A 19,327-nucleotide genomic window follows, 5' to 3' on the forward strand; every position below is an offset into this window, starting at 1 on the left:
ATCGCTCACTGCATGTGGTTTTCCAGCCCCTTCCTTGGGTCTAGGTCAACTACTCTGGCGATTGGGCCCAAGACAGGGGCTCAAGGAATACTGGTGAAAGCTGAATTTTATTTTTTATTTTTTTAAAGATTTTATTTGAGAGAGAGAGAGCAAGCCAGAGAGAGCGCACAAGTGGAGGGGAGGGGCAAAGGGAGAAGCAGGCTCCCCGCGGGGCAGCAAGCCCAATGCGGGGCTCCATCCCAGGACCCTGGGATCATGACCTGAGCCGAAGGCAGACGCTTAACCGACTGAGCCACCCAGGCGCCCTGAAAACTGAATTTTAAAAATGATTTCTGCCTCCTTCTGATCCTGCAAAGAGACAATGAGAGGGATTTTTATTCACTCCGATTTTATAAATTGGAAACTGAAGGTGTCAGAGGTTAAATATAAGTCACACTGACACATGGGCATTCTTGGTGTTCCATAAACAGGGGAAGAATGATTTGTATTACTCCAAAACACCTATCATTGCTCGCCATAGTATGTAACCACTTGTTTTGTCATGAACTGTCGGTGTTTCCCACTAGGATGAAGTTGCATGAGGACAGGGACTGTGTTTTGTTCACTGCTGCACCCTCAACACCTAAACTGCCTGGCACCTAGCAGGTGCTCAAGAAACCGGAAGGGAGGCGGGAGGGGTTAAGAGGCAGCTCTGTGGACTATGCTCTCTGAGTCTGCAGGGGGCGCTCCAGTCCCGCCCCCAAAGCTAGGCCCCGCCTCTCGCGTCCTGCCGACACTTGAGGGTTGGAGCCTGCGCGCCACTGTTCTTTTAATTGCGCGTGCGCGCCGGAAGCTCTGCCCGTGCGCGTGCGCAGCCGAAGCGGATTCCAAACGGAGTTTGAATAGTGTCGCAGTCAATCTGGGTTGAGTCGGAGCTGCTCGGTACCATGCTATCACCTGAGGCGGAGCGGGTGCTGCGGTACCTGGTGGAGGTGGAAGAGCTCGCCGAGGAGGTGCTGGCGGACAAGCGGCAGGTAGGAGGCCCGTCCGCGGCGCTGGGGCCAGGGTTCGGCAGTTGGGGCCTGGCGGCGAGCGCCTCAGGGCCGCGCGCGGGGCCCGGAATCCGGCTCCAGCGCGGGTTCCCTGGTGGGCTGGTGGGCTGAAGGCCGTGACCACAGACGTGGGGCACCGGTGAGGCAAGGTGGGCCAGACACCTGGCACGATGCCGCGCTTCACGCGTTAGTATGTGTTAAATGAGCGCCTGCTCGGTGCCAGGGATTCCCTGTCTCCCTCCTCCGCCCGCCCCTCGCCGTGCCCTCCGGATCCTGAGCCATTACCTCTTTGGGTGGTTTACCTGAACATCTTTTTCAAAAGGCAGTTCCTCCTCAGGCCCCGTCCCACTGACCGTGGGTGCACTGTCGTCGCCAGGGCTCTCGGGGGAGAAGAGGAAGAGAAAAGAGGCCTGAGGAGTCTTGGGATTGGGCAGGTGGGGACGCTTTGTACACCTGCATAGGAAGTCTGGGTCTTGTGCTAATTTAAGTGCTCAGTGTTTGGAGGGAGTTAATGGGGAGAGGGAGAATGATGTTATTGGATTTAGGCTTTAAAAGGATTCCTCTGGCTGCTGTGTGGAGCACAGAATGTAGGGAGGCAAGGGGCGGGTGAGCGGCCACTGCCAAGGTTCCTGCAAGGGATGGGTTTGGGCCAGGGTGGTGGTGATGGAGACGAGTGAATGGGTCAGAGGTATATTTTGGAGTTGGATTTAGTAGGCCTTGATGATGGTTACATATGGGAGGTGAGGGAGTAGGAGTGAAGAATGATTCATGACTCCTCATCACCAGTTAGAATAAGTGAATGATTGGCAGGGTATTTACTGAAAAGTGGAAGACTTGGATAAGTGCCCATTAAATTAAACACTGCATCAGGGTATGCGGGATGATAATAAAGTAGCAATTAAAATGTCTCAGGCACTTACTGTGTGTCAAGTACTATGCTAGCTTATTTAGTTCCTGGCTCAGTAACGTGTGAGGTAGGTGCTATTCATACCTCCATTTCTCAGAGGGTGAAATTACACAGCTCGCAGCGGGCAGCAGGATTGCAGAGGCTCCAGAGCCAGCACTCTCAAGAAACTGTTCTGCCTCCTTCCTTAGCAGCTTCTGTGGTGTTAGTACCATCTCAGTGCCCCCCACCCCTGCCGTTGCTGTCTAGTATTGTTGGGCTTCTTGTGATACTAGGTCAGAATCAGCTGGAGGAGCTTGTCCAGGGAGAAGTTTCTACTCCCCTGGTGATTCTCAAATGCCCTGAAGCTTGAGCATTAGCACTCCAGTGAATAATAACGAATTACCCATTTAATCAGCAAACGTTTCCCCAGCACCTTCTCTGTGGGGAGAACACCTTCACAGAGCATTGTCTTTAAAGACCTGGAAACTGAATAGGGGAAGAAATATATTTACACACGAGTGTGTTTTAGGCGTGACATTGGAAGAAACCCAGGAATGATGCCTTGTTTCTGTTGGGTTTTAACAGCCCCTGGTCTGTTGGGAGGTGATGGTTTGAGGCAAGAGGGAGCTGAGTTCCCTCCTGCCCCTGTGCTTTGCAGATTGTGGACCTGGACACCAAAAGAAATCAGAACCGGGAGGGCCTACGGGCCCTGCAGAAGGATCTCAGCCTCTCTGGTAAGTCAAGGTTTTGTCACTGCAGCCCTGGAGGTGTGTTGTTTTCCTTCTAAGGCTTTCAACTTGTCCCTAATAGAGACAAAAAGCTACACATGTGTGACACAGCCCGTGGAGATGAGGGAGAAAATGTTACAGGTCTGACACTGGTCTGCTTGCTGTTCTAACACCCCAAGCAAATTACTGGTCTTTGCTGTTCCTGTTTCCTTTGCCTGGCTCACTCTTTCCTCAGATGGCTGCAGGGCTCATGCCTCGCTTTCTTTAGGTCTCTGCCCAAATGTCACATAATCAGTGAGGCCTTGTCAGACCATCTGGGAAAGTAACAAGGTCCTCCCCTTCTCTGGCATTCCCCATCCCTCTTACCCTGCTTTATTTTTCTCCAGAGTACTTACCGTATTTTTGCTTATTTATTCCTTCTTCTCCACTCTGTCATAAGCCCGATGAGGGCAGAAACTTTGTCTGGTTCTGCTGTGTTCTCAGCATCTAAAACAATGCTTGGCAGAGAGTTAAGTGCTCAAAAATATTTGTTGAAAGAGTGACCATTTGCCATTTCAGAAGATGTGATGGTTTGCTTCGGGAGCATGTTTATCAAGATGCCTCACCCTCAAACGAAGGAAATGATTGAGAAAGGTAAGGCCTTCTGGGGATGGGTCAGGGACACGTCTCCCCCTGCCAGCCTCGGTCTTAACCCAGAACTGAGAGTCAGACTGGGGGCCATTTGATGAGTGGCAGCTCTGTTATAGGGCTCAGACAGATGTGGGTTTTAATCCCTGCTCTGCCACTCTGAGTTATTTCCTCATCTCTGAAGGAGGGGCTGCATCTCCAGAGCACATTTGTGAAGTGGGGATAAAAGTGTGTGTGTACTTAGCCTAGTGCTTGTTTATCAGTGAGGACGAGCTGGGCCACAAATACAGAAAACCCAACAAATGGAGGCTTAGGAAATCTGGTTCTATTTTTCTCGTCAGTTGTCCAGAGGTGGGGAGTCCAGGACTGGCGCGGACGCTCAGCAAGGTCACCTTCACGTATTCTTGGAGCGGCTGTGTCATCATTGCAGGTCTCATGTCCACAGGCCAGGCTGCAGGAACGGCAGAGGGCCAGCTTTCTCCATACATGGCCTTGCCTTCTATTTCCAAATAATGCTGTCCTCCTCAGAGACCGCTGGCATCTCATTGGCCAGAACTAAGTCACGTGCTGCTGCTCCCCCCCCCCCCATAGCTGCACGGGAGCCTGGCAGAGTGCGCTTTTATTTTTGACATCACCTGCCATAGAGCCAGTGGAGATTGGGGGAGAACAAGCCTCTAGAGTCTGCCACGGTCTGGGCACTCAGCATTTTACTCAAATCTTCATAACCACGATCCTGGAGGCTCTTTGGAGAAGCATCATAAAGGCAAAAAGTCAAGGTGCAGATGGGTCCTTGGCTGGAAAAAGGAAAGATTATGCATGTTTCCTCTTTCCCCACCCTTCAAAATGTATGTGCCAAGAGGACCAGCAAGGTCGCCTCTGTCCCTGAAGGCAGAATCTCCCTATCCCTGTTGAAATAAAATTTTAGCAAAGGAGACTATATCAGCTTAGAGAAGTTTCCAGCTTCCTGTTAAAAAATGCACACTAATGTTATGGTTATAAAATTAAGAGTTGTTATTGCATGTGAGTGGTGGGCTCCAGGCCACTCAGGCTGAGCTTTCAGAGGGGGTCACTTGCCTGGGTTCAGGATCTGGTCCTCAGCTGTCTTGGCCTACAAATGTGGTCTTGTCACCATATGCAGAAGGATTCTGGGACATTATATCACTGGTTCTCAGGGGTCGATGTGAACTTAATAAGCTCATAAGAGACCAGGGTTGGTCATTTACCATGAACACTAAAACTGTTGCCCAGGCCAGAGGGCTCAGCTGCTTGGGGCTTCTCCCTATCAGAAAGAATGAAAATCTGTGGGGAAAACAAACTAGCCAGCATGTCATCGTGAGCAGGTGGAGTTGGGTGACATTAGGCAGTTGTGTCACCAAGCTTTGTAGCCTCTACTTCCTCATAGTGCAGTTTGTGTTCACGTGCGATCCATCTTGGCAAGATAATCTTTTCTGTTCAAGGTGAATTAGGTTAAGCTTGAGCGTCAGGCTTGCCCATTGATTGTTTAGGTCACATATCACCACTGTCATGTTGTTTAAAAACCGCTCACCTTGATGGACTTGGGTTTGTAAGATTCCTGAGCCACACATTTTCCAGCCATCTTGGATGGGCTGGGTCTAGGTTCTTCATTCTGGTCTGATGTTTTAATTTTCTGTAATTTCATTGTGGGAGGGGGACCTAAAGTCCAGATATTACCCCTCCACCACCACTGAGCAGCCCAAGGTACTTTGCATAATGAAAATAGGTCAGTGGACAGGGTGCTCAGTCCTGTCCTGGGCTCACTCAGCTGTCTTGGACAAATCACCTCCCTTCTCTAGCTCTTCAGTTCCTTCCTCAGTTGGTCTCTGAAGTCCCCTTCTTCCTGAATGCCAGGAGCACTTGCTTTCAAGGAGTCTAGGGAGAAGCTGACGTCCCTGGCTGCCTTTGGGTCACTGTGTCTGTAGTATAACCCCATCCTCCGCCCACCTCGTTTTTCAGATCAGGATCATCTGGATAAAGAAATAGAGAAAATCCGGAAACGACTTAAAGTGAAGGTCAACCGCCTCTTTGAGGCCCAAGGTATGGGCCTGGAGGGAACTGGAAACCAGGAGGGGAGTGAACTGTCAATGTCAGCATGGACTTTGCAGAGCACGGGTGGGAAGCCCCTCCCAGGTGGGTGGCGAGGGCCTGGGCAGCACGTGGGCCGCGTAGAGGCTGTGGGCAGGGACAGCAGTCGTAGCTGCCCAGAGATGGAATGGGCAAGGAGGGTTGCGGGGTCTTATTCCTGTCACAAGTCTTTTTCCTGACATAAGAGGAACAGCCTGGGGTATCTCACATGATATCCTAGGGCATGGTATAGGAACCAGGACAGCTCTGACTGAGGGGACGCAGAAGGCCTCAGTCAGATGGTCAAGGTCAGAGCTGAACTTCTGGGTAAACCTAACCACTCCAGACTGGTCACAGGTCTGGCAGAAATCGGTAGGTTTCTGGGCAGCAGAGTCGTGACTCTGCAGGTCCTTGACTCAGGTGCCTCGTCCAGTGCATTGCCGAATTTGAGGCCCTTCCCTTTTACATCTTAAGGCCAAGTGTTTGGCAGCATGAATGCAGCATAAGCCCCTTTCCTGGGCCCGACTCCAGGGCCAGCAGGAGGTTGGACAACAGGAGGCCCAACTTGCTGATGGATTGTTTTCTCCCCCTAGGCAAACCAGAGTTGAAGGGTTTTAACCTGAATCCCCTCAACCAGGATGAACTTAAAGCTCTCAAGATCATCTTAAAAGGATGAAACTCAAGAACCAAGATGGGGTACCAAAGACAGCTTCTCTCCCCGACCCCTCCTCCCCCCACCAGCGGTCATGGAGGACCCAGGACTCTCCAGCTTTATAACCTGCAAGGACATGATCTGTTGGGAGCTAGGCGTCAGGAATCTGAGCATGAGAAACCTCTGTCTGTGGGGATTGCTGCTCTGTGACGGCAGGAGGGAGCCCTCGGCCTGCCAGTGTCTGCTGGGTCCAGCCACTGGAGCTGGATGGACACAAGACCCATTGATAGGCCCCAGCAGCCACCAGTGGTGGGTGGGGGCCGTGCCTGTGAAGGCGTGAGAATGACCACAGCAGGCGCTTTTAACAAGGGCCTGCTGTTCAGATGGGCCCCTGGCAGCCGCAGGGAGCATCATTCCTGCATTCCTTTCAGGAAGAGAGGCATTCTCAGGCAGCATGTGGTGGAATTGGAATAAAGCGGGCAGCTCACAGATGGCTTCTGAATGAAGGGTGGAATCTTGGTGCTTCGTAGTTCACCGCAGCCTTCCGCGGGGCACGCGCCCCAGTCCCCACCACAGCCTCCACTTTGGCCCTTTTCTCCTACATGTCCCTGGGATGGAGCCCAGCGTGGGTGCTGCGTCTCAGACTCCTGCACCTGCTGTTTAGTCAGGAAGGCCTTGCAGAGTCCTGGACCACGGATGGGGGAGGGAGCTGCCTCTTCACGTGGCCCTCCGCCACCTCTGAAGGCAGGGCCCGGGCCAGACTGCTCAGAGTTCCCGCCCGCTCTCAGCGGTCTCGGATCCGGGGGTGAAGTACTGTGAGGGCAGCACTGTGTCTTTCATGTTCTTTGAGGGCTTAACAAACGTTTCCTAAATGAATGAACAGTAGCTTCTGTTCTTTACCTCATCTCAGCCTTACTTGAGGGCACATTGCCTTGAGGACACCACCTGCAAAGGGACAGTGGCTCTTGCTGGGAAATGATAGCAGGACTCGACAGGCAGTAACAATGACTGTGGCCTCACCTAGTCCCCTTGCTCCACTTGGCTCCAGACGATAATGATATGGGAACATAGGCTGGTATGGCCAGATCTTAACATTTTGTGTTTTTTTCCAAAAAGGGCTAGAAATTTGGATTTTTTAAGTTGAATCTTCTGTCTTTTAAATATTGCTAATGCAGAAGTTTTTAAAGTTGGCCAAACAGAATACCTTACATAAGCCAAATTTGACCCATACCTATGATTTTGCATCCCCTTGAGTTTTTTAAGTAGAAAATAGCATGCGTTTTCCCTATGATGGCCCTGAAGTGGGGAGGTGGAATTGGAAGCTAGATGTCTGTCCGTAGTAGACTAGTTAAAGGAACTGATAGCTCCAGACAGTGGAATATGGTACATCTGTCATCAAGAAGGAAGCTCTCTAAGCACTGACTGAGAACAAGTTCCAAGATGTAGTAGGTGAGAAAAGCAAGTGGACAGATAGCGTCTAATCTGATCATTTGTGTGCAAACACTGCATGGCTCCCTCCCGAGACAGAAGCTGCAGGGCTGGAGCACAAGGTTGCAGTAAGGACACATGGCTGTGGTAGTGCCTGGGATGTGGGCCTGGCTCACGACTCGTATTTGAACGTTGCCCCTGCCTGTCTAGCGGGGTGGTGGCTAGGCCAAAGAGCCAATCAGATTGGCTGTCCTGGAAATGAGGAGCCTGTGTCTGGGGTTGTGTGGTCTTACCTCTGTCACAGTGATGCAAGGAAGTCCCCATGCTCTGGAGGCAGGAGGCGCAGAGTGGCCTGGCTTCTGGCCTTCCCAAGGCTGGCTGGTTCACTTCTGGGGTTTGCCAGTATTTTTCCTTCCAAAAACCTTTCCCTTCCCTAGGCAGTCAAAATCTGCTATTTGCAGCCAGCGCTGTCCCGCAGCAGGGAGAGTTGCAATGGGAGCTGCCTGGTCCCATAGTAGGTCCCCCATGGAGCGGTTCACCCACAGCCTGCCCTGTGGCAATCTCTCTCAAACGAAGAGGAGGCTTAGGAATGGGGAATATGGAGAAAACGCAGAACTTTCACCTAACTCCCTACGCCATCTCCTTGCCTGCCAGGCCAAGGCTCTCTGAAACCTCAGCTCCCAGGAAGACGCAGAGGGGCACTTCCATCACCCATCTGACTCAGATGAGTGCACCTTTGCAGAGACCCTCGCTAAGCAGCTCTGCCTTCCCGATCCTTACCTTGTCTGTCTGAGAAAAGGGGATGCTCTGGCCCACTGGTTTTCAGATGGTCAGGGGAGCTCCATGAGTTCCCTGACACACCAGGTCAGGGTGTTGAAAGGAGACAAAGATGTATTTAAGGCTCAGCCCTGTCCCAGAGCCCAATAAACACAATCTGTTAACTGTTTGCTTTGCAAGTACACCTTAAGACCAGTTCCCTAGCCCCTGAACCCCTCCTCCTGAAGGATCATTTTAACGTTTGAGACATCAAATGGTCAAATCAGGGAGGACTTGGCTTCAGCCATCAGCATCCCCTGAGCCGGGGTCCAGGGCACAGTGACTCCAAGTAAGGCCTGTGTTCCTTTATTAGACGTGGTCTCTCTGGGGTAGTAGGGCTTGCCACGGCTGTCCTCGCTGGGCCTGATCGCCAAGCCAATCCCACAATGTTAAAACACAGTCCCAGGGATTGGCTGTCTCTGGGTGCAGAGGTGCCTGGGGTGGGGCGGGGGCATCCAGGGGACCCAGACAAGCGGCAGCAGACAGTGAGTAGGCAGCGGCCCACCCAGCCCGCAAAGCTGCTGCTACCAGGCCAGAGGGAGGGAGGCAAGTGCTCCAAGGCGCTGCTGTGCTGGGAACGGGTGGGGAGGAGCCTGGGGGGGGGCACCTCCTGGGCGGGTCGCTGTCCCTGCTGCCAGGACTAACTGGAGGCTTTCTTCTGGCTCTGAAGGGAGTGGAATAGTTGCCTCAGCTGGTTGTTCCGGTCATTGACGCAGCCTGGAAGGGAAGCCAAGTGTTGGCTGGGATGGCCTTGGTAGTGGAGGCACGGGGGGTGGGCGGTAGGGGGAGCTGGGAGGGGCATGCACCCCCAGATGGCCTATAGTTTGCGTCCTGCCTCCACTCCGTGGCCCTCGAGCAGGTCATTGACCCGTCTCCAGCTTAGTTTGCTCATCTGTAAACCAGGATACCTGCTTTATGGAGGGAATGTAAGGATCACCAAAAGAAAAAGGTAACACTCATTTCAGCTTACCCCGCCCCAGGTGCTGAATGTGGATGAACGTGTTGAGCCCTCACAGGAATGATGTGGAGAAGAGAAACTGAGGCTCAGAGAAGTTAAGAAATGTGCTCCAAATCACACCGAAAGCAGAACTGAGACTTGAACCCAGGCTCTGTAGCGCCAGAGGCCAAGCTCTTAACCACGGCTCCACACGGCCTTTCCTCTTGGCTGTGCTTCCTGGAAACATGACAAGCCAGCGTGGTGCCTGGTCCCTAACAGGTTAAGCGTTAGCTTCCTTCCCTTCCCCAACCCCACAGAGCAGGCACAAATGGTTAAGAGATCAATTTTCCCCACACGCGGCCCCTGCGCTCCTGGAAGTGTGTCCCAGGCGGTCCCTGCTTGAGAGGCCAACTTGAGCTTCCGAGATGCCACCTCTTCCAGCACATTCATGGTGTCACTCACTTCGTGCTTGTCCTCACAGTGGGTCCGTGAGGCAGCTCCATGGTCAGTTGTGCCAGGCACAGGGATGGCATTCTCAGATGCTGGCTGAGTGACTAGCTCGCTGTGGCCACAACTATACTGTCCTGCAGGCATCTGCCATCTTTCTTAGCAGCCCTGAGCCCCATCCCTGCCTCCTAGGCACTCACTGGCCATCAAGGCTTCACCGAGCTGAGGCCCACTACCTGTGTCCCCAGGGTTTGCCAAAGCTTTAATTGGTTCTTTCACAACTCCTAAATCTTCGTGTCCAATGCAAACCTCTTCTTGGAGTTCTAAACTTATCTCTGAGTTACCTGCTGATCTTTTCACCCAGAAACCCCTCAACATTTCCCTTACTCATTCCATCCATGCTCTTCCCACCCCAACCAGCTTGTCTTGTACTCACTACCATCTACCCAGACACTCGACTGGAGACTTGGGAATTATTTTAGAAACTTCTAAAGCAGTGGCTGTCAACCTAGGCTGCACTTTAGAGTCAGCTGGGCACTTTTGAAAAGACTAATGGCCAGACCAACTGTATCTTGACCTTCAGTAGGCATTAGTATTTTTGAAAGCTCCTGCAGAATTCCTGTAGCAGCCAAGATGGAGAGAACCACTGTTCTGCATCTTTGCCACTCGAACCAGGCCCGGCACCAGCAGCATTCATACCTGAGGCGGATGCTTGGCAAAGGTAGCTGTAACAACTCCTTCCATTCCTCTGTGCACGAGTCTCTGCAAGGTGCTTTGGTGCTCCTCCACCTGGAGGTGGGGGCCGCTTCCTTGCCCCATGAATCTGGGGTGGAGCAGCTTTGATGGATGGATTGTGGCAGAATGACACTATACTGTGGGGCTTCCTGTGGAAGCCTCAAGAGGCTTCCCTAGGACTTCTCTCACCTTCTCGGAACCCTGAGGCTACCATGTGGGGCTGGACTGCTGGAGGACAGGTGGCCTCCTGGAAAGAGAGACCCAGCTGACAGCCAGTATCAGCCACCACATGTGTGAACGAGGCTATTCTAGGCCACTGGGTCTCAGCGAATCTGCCGGGCGCATGCAGCCCTCTGAGCAACCCCCGGCAAGACCTGAAGAATCCGCAAATAAGACAGTAGTTGTTTTAAGCCTCTGGGTTTCGGGAGGATTGGTTTGTTATATAACAACTGCTAATAGAGCACCACCTGAGAGTTTGTTAGAACTGCAGAATCTTAAGCCCCCACTCCAGACCTACTGAATCATAATCTGCATTTTAACAAGATTTGCAGATGATTACATGCACATCAAAGCTTGAGAGCACTGGATAGTCCTCTTCCAACAACATAACTCAGCAGACCCTAGGGAATTGGCTGGAGAAAAGCCTTTCATAAATGCCCTCTCCTCCGCCTTCCTCAAGCAAATTACTTGACATCCCAGGCTTCCTTGCAGCTGGCGTGGCCACGTGACCCAGTTCTTGCCAGTAAGATGTCAGCCCCGGGAGGGTTTCCCTTTTGGAATAGAGTCCAAACTTGAAGGAAAGCCTTGGCTCTCAGGCCTTCCTGCTTCTTCCTGCCTGGGACAAGGACAGTGTCTGGAGCTGGAGCAGGTACCTTGCAACCATGAGGCAACAAGCTAAGTGTGGCAAAGCAGAAAGAGGAAAGCACTGGGTCTCTGGGGGCATTTTGCCTCCATTGTGTCAGCCCTGCCTGGCCTACCCCAAGACTTCCTGTGGCTCAAGACACATCACTCCCCCTGTGTAACTATTAGTTGGCTTTTCAGTTGCTTGCAGCCAAACTCAATCCTGAAACATACCAAACTCTAAAAAAGATTTAAAACTTCATAAAAAAAAATAAGCCACAAAAAAAATTTAAAAGCAAATAACAAATTCAGGAAAATATTTACCATAAGTTTGACAGAGGGGTAATACCATCAATGTATTAATATCCAAGGCCTTTATAAATTTAGAAAACTGTCTACTGAAAAAGACATAAAGAGTATGGACAGCTTACAAAAGAAGAAATGCAAATTGAAAAATCCGAAACCTCACCAATAATCAATGGAACACATAAAACAAGTCAGAACTTTTTTGCCTATCAAGTTAAGGTTTTTGTTTTTTTTTTTTTTTTTTAATTCAGAGCAGGCAAATTTGTGTAATCTGTCTAGAAAGCAATTTAGTTGTAATAAGTCCATCCCTCTGACCCAGTAATTCCACTTCTAGGAATCTGTCCTAAAGAAATAGCCAGAAATTTCAGCTGAGCTTTATGTGAGAGGATGTTCATCATGGCATGGCATTATTTATAAAAGTAAAAATTTGGAATCCTACCAAATGCTCAATTATAAGAAATGGATTTAGTAAGGTCAGCACATACACAAGCTGAAATATTTTACAGCCATATAGTAATTTTGCTCTTAACTGTGGTAACGGACAGGATTTTCTAGCGGTCAAGCATTCAGGTTTTAGAGTAAGAGAGACTAGGATTCAAGTCCTGGCTCACCATTTATAACTGGGACCCTCAGCAAGTTATGTAAGATCTGGAGACCATTTCCCCATCTGTAAAACGATAGAAGCTGCCTAAAAATGAAATAATGTATGTAAAATATTTAGCTCGGACCTAGCCGGAAAGTGTTTCCAGAAGAGAGGCTCTTACTAATATCATTGAACGACATGGAATATATTACATGGAAAAGTGGGACCCAAAACTCCAGCCCGGTGCCCATTTTGTGAAAGAAAAAGGGTGAATATACACATTTTTGAAACACTGGAAGGAAATACAACAGATTGTTAAAGTTGGTTATGTGCAGATGGTTTATTTCCTTTTGGTTTTCAAATATTCTACAAGGAGTAAATACTTTTTATAATCAGGAAAATTTTTCACTTTTTTAAAAACCAAGTTTAAAGTCAAGCACTGGAGTCCTTAATTTCTTTTAACACAGTGTGCTTTTTTTTTTTTCACCTAAGTCTCTTGAAATCCACCTCCTGACAGATTAATAAGATCTCTTGCTATGTACCAGGTGGTGTTCTAGGCATATATTGGAGTAAAAACTCTTTAATCTCCATTTTACAGATGAGGAACAGAGAGGTTCAGTCCCTTGCCCAAGGTCACACAGCCGGTAAATGGTAGGGCAAATGAAAACAGTCTAACCACTGTGCCAAGCTGTCTCCTAGACTACCTGGCTCCTCTCATGACCCATCCCCAGTGCCCATTCCCCAGCTGGCCCCACATACCAAGGTGTGTGTTGGTCACAAAGTTCCCCATCCCCGACAGGTCAGGAGCCCCCTCTTCTCTGCTGACAGGGCCATCATTCCACATGAGGTCAAAGCCTCCCACTCTCTTCTCCCTTCCTGTGAGCCTGGACGGGCAGGAGATACAAGGGGATAATGGAGGTGCACCTGGTGGGGCCAGAAGGCCCAGACCGGTTCCCCGCTCCCTCCCTGCACCCTACTGGTGCCCATGCTGCTCTTTTGTCCGCCCATTTCCTGGGGGCCCAGACAGGTCTCAGAGGGGTCATCTCCTCTGTCGTCCCCAGGCTCCCACCCTTGCCCTCAGTAACATGAACCTACTTATACTTAAAGTCTGCCGTCCTTCCCCGACCATAAAATCCAGGAAAGCAGGGACTAGGTCTATTGTGTCCTTTACTGTGTCCCCAGGGTGTGGCACAGGTCCTGGCACATATTAGGGGCCCAAATGTTTGTTCAATGAATAAGTGATGGTAGATATAGAGGACACTCGAGGTTCTGCCTGCTCAGCACACATTTCAGCTTTTTTCAGCCTAAGGGTACTTGACTTTTCCAGGTACTCCTCCCTCTCTCATTCACATGGCTCAGGTGGGGATGATCCCACCCCCCTGGGAGATGGGCACGAGATGTAGGCCCAGTCAATCAGAGTCACGATGATTGGTTCAGAGATGGGCATGTGACAGAATCCCCACCAATAAGAATGAGAGCCCTCAAACTTTTGCTGGAATAATTGGGAAAAAGCTAATGCATAGGAAAGAAGTGGCGGTTGGGGAGGGAGAGGGAGAAAGGGAGAGAAAGGGAATGAGAGAGACAGAAGAGTGAGCCAGTGTGCAGACAGACCAACCAATACCAACCGAGCACCTGGATTCAGCCATTCCTGAAGTCAGGCCCTGGATTTTCCCATTATATACACGTTGTTATAACAATATATAGTCTCTTAATGAACACTTATGGTGAGCTAGACACTTTACAATAAATAATCTTGGTAAATTAACAATCTTGAGAGGTAAACATGATGTTTCCCATTTTACAGATGAGGAAACTGAGGCTCAGACAGGTGAAGTCCAGGGTCTCATGGTCAGGAAGTGTGGAGGAAATCCTGCTGGGCTGAATCTCAGAAGGCTGTAGTTGGTCCTGCTCTGCCCGAAAAGGGCTGAGTCCTTGGACCAGCATATAACCCTGTGTGGACATCTCAGTTTGTCCATCTATGAAATGGCAAGCAGGCCTGAGCCATCCTTACATACTGCTCAAGTCCCAGTGCTGTGAGTTCTCTGTCTTCCTTGCCGGGGGCCCCACGTGTCATGTCCAGGGGTGCTTGAGTGAGGCTGCCCCCCCCTTACCTGGCCTCCATGTCCACCACATGCAGGGTGTCTTCCAAGAGGCAGATCTTGAGCTCATAGTCCTCCTGGCTGCTGGCTGTCAATGACGGGGATGCATTGACCTCCAGGAGCCACCTGGGGAAGGAGGGAGGTGTAAGGCCTTAGGGTTACCTGGTCCGGGGGGCCCCTGGAATTTCGCCGAGAGGCTACATGTGGTGCCTGGGCCCAGCCCTCAATTCAAACAAGGTCGCTCTTTCCATTTTTCCACTACAAGAAAGGACTCAGCAGCTAAACCTTTTTGAAGACAGTGGTCACAAACTCGAAATCCCCACAGGGGCCGGGTGGTACCCAAATGGGTGGAGTGATCTTGCCGCCCTCCTATTGCTCCTCCCTCCTTCTTCCAATAGAACCCTGGTGACGCTTGCCTGCGGAAGGCGAGTGCCTGGCCGCTGGGGGTGGTGGGAGCAGGGAGGAGCGGAGACTGGCGAGCGGGGAAGAGCCGGCCACTGTTGCCACGGCCCCTCCAGGACACTGCTGCCCTGTGGGAGTGTGGCCCAGGGTCGGCAGACCTTCTGAGTTTTCCAGAAAAGGCAAAACTCCAGACTGTTGTGTAAATATCTCCCCGTTTTTTAGAGATCGTCAATGAATTTAAATAAAAAACCATATGAAGTCCAAACTCCAAAGTGTCTGTGAGCCACAGACACAGAGGAGGTTGAACTGATGAGGAAAACAAGCCTGAGGTGGTAGGGACCACAGCGATGGGTCCCAAGGGCCTCCAGCTTGCAAACTTTGGTTTTGCGCAACCCGGTCGTTGACGGACAAGAACCTGGGGCCCAGAGAGGGAAGGGCTCACCAGGCAGGTCCGTGGCAGACGCGGGCCCTCCCCCTCCCAAACTTGTTTCCCCAGCCACGTCCTGCTGCAGGGGCAGAGGAGAGACCCGCTGGCCCCAGGACCCTGTTTCTCTTGAAGCTATCTGACCTAGGCCTCATTCTAGGGCTCCAACTCCTGGGTCCGAAAACCCCTCTGCACCGGTCCAGGGACCCAGGGGAGGGGCTTGGCTCCAGGAGCCGCAGTACTGGCCCCAAAATGATGACCCTGGGTCTGGCTCTGCCCTTGACTTACTGTGTGGCCTCAAGTACCCGGAACAACCCCGCTGGGCTTCTGGGTCCTTTTGTATCACATAGGGGGCCATCGCTGTGGTCCCTACCACGTCAGGCTTGTCTTCCTCATCGGTTCAACCTCCTCCGTGGGCACTGTGGGGTGGCGGGAGCAGGGAGGAGTGGAGACTGGCGAGCCGGGAAGAGCCGGCCACTGTTGCCAAATTCTTGGCAGAAAGCGACATGGTAACAATATTCCCTTATGTGGCACTTTGCATCCTGAAAGCGGCAGGGCTTACAAAGAAGTTTCTTGCCCGGGATTAGGGAAGGATCCCTGGCTCAGCAGATGTTCCAGAAAGGTCTCTCAGTGCCAGGCCTGGGGTTCAGTGCTCTATGGACGGTACCTCATTCATTCCTCATACTAATGCTATAAGCACAATGCCCATTTTACAGATGGGCCAACTGAGGCGCAACACAAGGAAGCGGCAGAGATCAAACCCGGGCGGTCCGGCTACAGCACCTACAACATCCCCCCACTCTCCGGGCCACCAGCCTACCCACTTACGGCTTGAGGTTCTGGTCTATGAGGATGTCATAGCCGTACAGCTCAAAGCAGTGCTTGTCGCTGATGATCACCTTCTGCACACTCTGCAGGCTCCTGACAAAGATGTTGTCCATATCGCTGAAGAGCGTCTCCACCGCCTCGGGCCCGTGCTTGGACGCAAGGTACTGACGGAAGCGCTGGAGCATCCACTTGCAGCCCTGAGGCCCCAAGCACCCAGGGTGGGGTGGGAGAGGGAGCCTCAATTAACTGGGACCCTGTCTGCTGGGACCCTCAAACAATCACCATTGCATGGTCCTTGGGCTGGGACAAGAAGGGCCCAGGCCTGAGTCCGGTGAGTAGGAGAACTCTGAGTTTGTCCCTCTTGTGGGGCAAGGCTACTGCATGCTTGGGGCTGGGGGTGCCCACCCAGAGCCTGTGCCTCTCTTTCTAGAGCACAGCCAGGGTACTCGGGACCCCGTCAGTCCCTGCACAGGGACTTCTTCCCTGGGCCTGCCTTCCTGGGGACAGACTGCACTGGCCATGTGTGTACCCCAAGGCCCAAAGACGACAACTGGTTACTGTTTTCAGGAAAATGGGAGTGTGCAGGATGGAGCTGGGGGAGGGAAAGGAAGCGAGTGGGTGTGAGCTGGGGGCCAGGTCTCCCTGTGCCCCACTGTTCTGGGTCTTAACTCTGAGAAGTCTGAGAATTCTAAATTTGAACCTGGCCTTGCCAAGTTATTAGATAGGTTATTAGATTATTAGATGGATGGATGGATGGATGGATGGGAATGTACTTGTCAAGGTAGGAGGATAGAACACATTTTGTTCCAGGGTGTGTTTCTTTGAGTTGTAACTTAACTGTTTAGACACATGATGTACTCTTGCCTTGGGCCCTGCAAGTGGGAAGGGTGGTCCTGACCTCACTGGTGAACTATGAGCCCAAGATAGGCCTGTCCTGGGCTCCTTGGTACCCCACCTCCACACCCCAACCCGGTCCCAAAAGGCTGGCCCTGGAAGGCAGAAGCCCAGCTTCCTCACCTTCTTTGCGTGGTAGTCAGGAGATGTCTTTTGCACAGCAACATTGGTGAGATGAACATCTGGGTGAGGTTGGTGGTCAAGGACTAGTGCGAATAAGGAGGAGCCCTGTGCCATGTAGCCCCCAGAGACCAAAGTAAGACTTGTGCTTGGCCATTGATGAGGAAGGCTACCAAACAGCCCAGACAGCACGGATGTGGGCCTTGTAACCAGATGGGCCTGGGTTCAAATCCCACTTGTATCTTTACTGGCTGCCCTCCCCCCGCCCGAGCAAGTCACTTAACCTCTGAGCCTGTTTCCTCACCTATTAAGCCGGGTACATAGGCAAAGTAGCAAACCATCAAAACCAATCTGTAGAGAAGTGGAACTGATTAGTTATGAACTCTTTCAGCAGGAAATTTTTTTTGCTTAGAAATGACAATAGAAATCAGAGGAAGTCAGTGGATGGGCCAACTATGTAAACATAAAAATAATCAGATATCAAGACACGAATGAAAAGCAAGCATGACTAGAGACAAGATTTGTAGCAACTATGATAGGCTAATGTTTTTGTCACATGAAAATCCCACATAAATTGTTAACAATAAAAATTTATGACCCTAATAGATAAGTAAATAGAGGGATATGAACACATCAGAGGAGACATAACTGGCAAAAGACCATCTGGGAAAATGCCTAAAGTTTCCAGTAATAGAAGATACCCAATTTTAAAGGGATGCAAATGGGGCAAAAATACAATTGGAAGAAATGCAAATTCTAAGGTAAAATCCTGCTTCCCCATTAAGTCAGTTACATATGTTTTAACCTTTTTATCTGGAAAAACTCAAAACTCACAGAATCATTGCAAGTATACTGAATGCCCGTATATGCTTCACCTATACGTGCCAGTTGTTTTAAAAATGTCTCTTTAAAATGGTTGTCCTCAGAACCGGAGAGCAGGGATAAAATGGGCCCTGTCAATGGAAGGGTAAAAATACAAAAGAACCTTCTGGAAAACAATCTAACCATAAGCCCTTGACCCAGAAGTTACACTTCTGCAATGTCATCTGAAGGAAAAAATTTAAATATAGTAAAAGATTTATGAAAAATACATTTCTTTGTGGCACTATACGTCATAATTGGAGGAAACTGAATACTTCCCAAATGCCCACAGCATGGAGGATTAGTAAACCAGTAAATCCAACTCAGTGGAATATTTTATAACTAATAAAAAATGTCTGCAAGGAAAATACTGACATGTGTAGTGAAAAAGCAGTTATGTTTATATGGTGGGATCACTCCTTTATAAAATACAAACAACAACAACAAAAAACCATACAAATGAACCTAGGAGGAAATACATCAGAAGGGTGAGTAGTTGTCTCTGGAAAACGTGACTAGAGAAGGCTTTTCTCCCCCCACCCCCTTTTCGTACATTTTCTGAATTTTCTGATTTGTCTTTAAAAAGATATACTATTTGTATTGTGAAAGTTATACTCTTTAAATATTTTATTATATTTATTATTATGAGTAATACATAATGGTTGTAAAAACAATTGATAATACAGGAAAACATGTAAAGTTGGAAATAAAAGTTCCTGACCTGATTCTAATCCTCCGTGGTTTTCAGAATTAATAAATTAGTGAACATCCTTTCTTACTTTCTTCTAAACAGAAACATCCTTCCTTAAAAGCCAAATCAGGATCATAAACCTACCAGTTCTCTATCTGTGTGTTGTTATTCCCTTAATAGTCTATCTTAGGTGACTTTCCATGACAGTTCAATTTACCTCATTATAACAGCTGTGCAATTTCATGCAGATGCTTTATCATTCCTTTTACCACCCCCACAAAGGCGTTTTAACTTATTTCTATTTATTATTACAGTGTTGAGGTGGTTACTTTTGTATTTTGTGTGTGTGTGTGTGTGTGTGTATGCATATAATATTTGAGTAGCTGTGCATGAACTATATATAAAAATGTAAATATATATATTTAAGGTCAGGTTAAAATATGTCTTATTATTCTGTGATCCAAAGTTGCTTTATTATATTTTTTTAAAGAGGTATTTATTTATTTGAGAGAGAGAGAGAGAACAGGGGGGAGGGGCAGAGGGGGAGAGAGAGTCCCAAGCAGACTCTGTGCTAGGCACATAACCTGACGTGGGGCTCGATCCCACAACCCTGAGATAATGACCTGAGTTAAAGCTAAGCATTGGTCACTTAACCGACTGAGCCACCCAGGTGCCCCCAAAGTTGCTTTATTATTTTAAAAAGTTGCGTGTGTAATAGAAGGAAATGTGGCAAAATACTAACATTTGTCAAATCTGGATGATGGATGCCTGGATTTCTCTGATAGTCTTTTCTACATTTTTCTATACGTTTTAACTATTTTAACGTTTAAAAATCAAAAACAATGAAAAGAAGTTGTGGAAAATAATGTGTATGCACTCACTGTGCAAACAGGAAAGCCTCATTAACTAG

The 19,327-nt window shown here is 49.7% G+C and overlaps 2 protein-coding genes across 4 annotated transcripts in view; one reads left to right on the forward strand and one right to left on the reverse strand.

Annotated features, from left to right (window-relative positions):
• Window positions 1-836: 836 nt before the first annotated feature.
• Window positions 837-6,508, forward strand: PDRG1 (p53 and DNA damage regulated 1). Its single transcript, XM_025876731.2, has 5 exons — window positions 837-1,013; window positions 2,576-2,651; window positions 3,204-3,278; window positions 5,247-5,327; window positions 5,948-6,508. The coding sequence occupies exons 1-5, from the start codon at window positions 927-929 to the stop codon at window positions 6,028-6,030; spliced, it is 402 nt and encodes a 133-aa protein (XP_025732516.1). The 5' UTR covers window positions 837-926; the 3' UTR covers window positions 6,031-6,508.
• Window positions 6,509-8,628: 2,120 nt separating this feature from the next.
• The window catches only part of TTLL9 (tubulin tyrosine ligase like 9), a 37,205-nt gene continuing 26,506 nt past the window's right edge, over window positions 8,629-19,327 (reverse strand). For 2 of the 3 annotated variants that reach the window (XM_073880594.1, XM_025876622.2), the window contains 5 exons: window positions 16,869-16,927; window positions 15,852-16,048; window positions 14,210-14,323; window positions 12,858-12,982; window positions 8,629-8,967 (listed from right to left, as the gene is read on the reverse strand). In XM_073880594.1, the coding sequence (XP_073736695.1) occupies window positions 8,891-8,967; window positions 12,858-12,982; window positions 14,210-14,323; window positions 15,852-16,048; window positions 16,869-16,927 (572 nt within the window). In that variant the 3' untranslated portion in view covers window positions 8,629-8,890. The remainder of the gene's footprint in view (window positions 8,968-12,857; window positions 12,983-14,209; window positions 14,324-15,851; window positions 16,049-16,868; window positions 16,928-19,327) is intronic. The other variant, XM_073880593.1, reaches the window with a different exon arrangement.

This window comes from Callorhinus ursinus, unplaced genomic scaffold (genome assembly GCF_003265705.2).
Source record: "Callorhinus ursinus isolate GAN/ISIS: 27379988/994484 unplaced genomic scaffold, GSC_fseal_2.0 scaffold38, whole genome shotgun sequence".
NCBI classification, from domain to species: domain Eukaryota; kingdom Metazoa; phylum Chordata; class Mammalia; order Carnivora; family Otariidae; genus Callorhinus; species Callorhinus ursinus.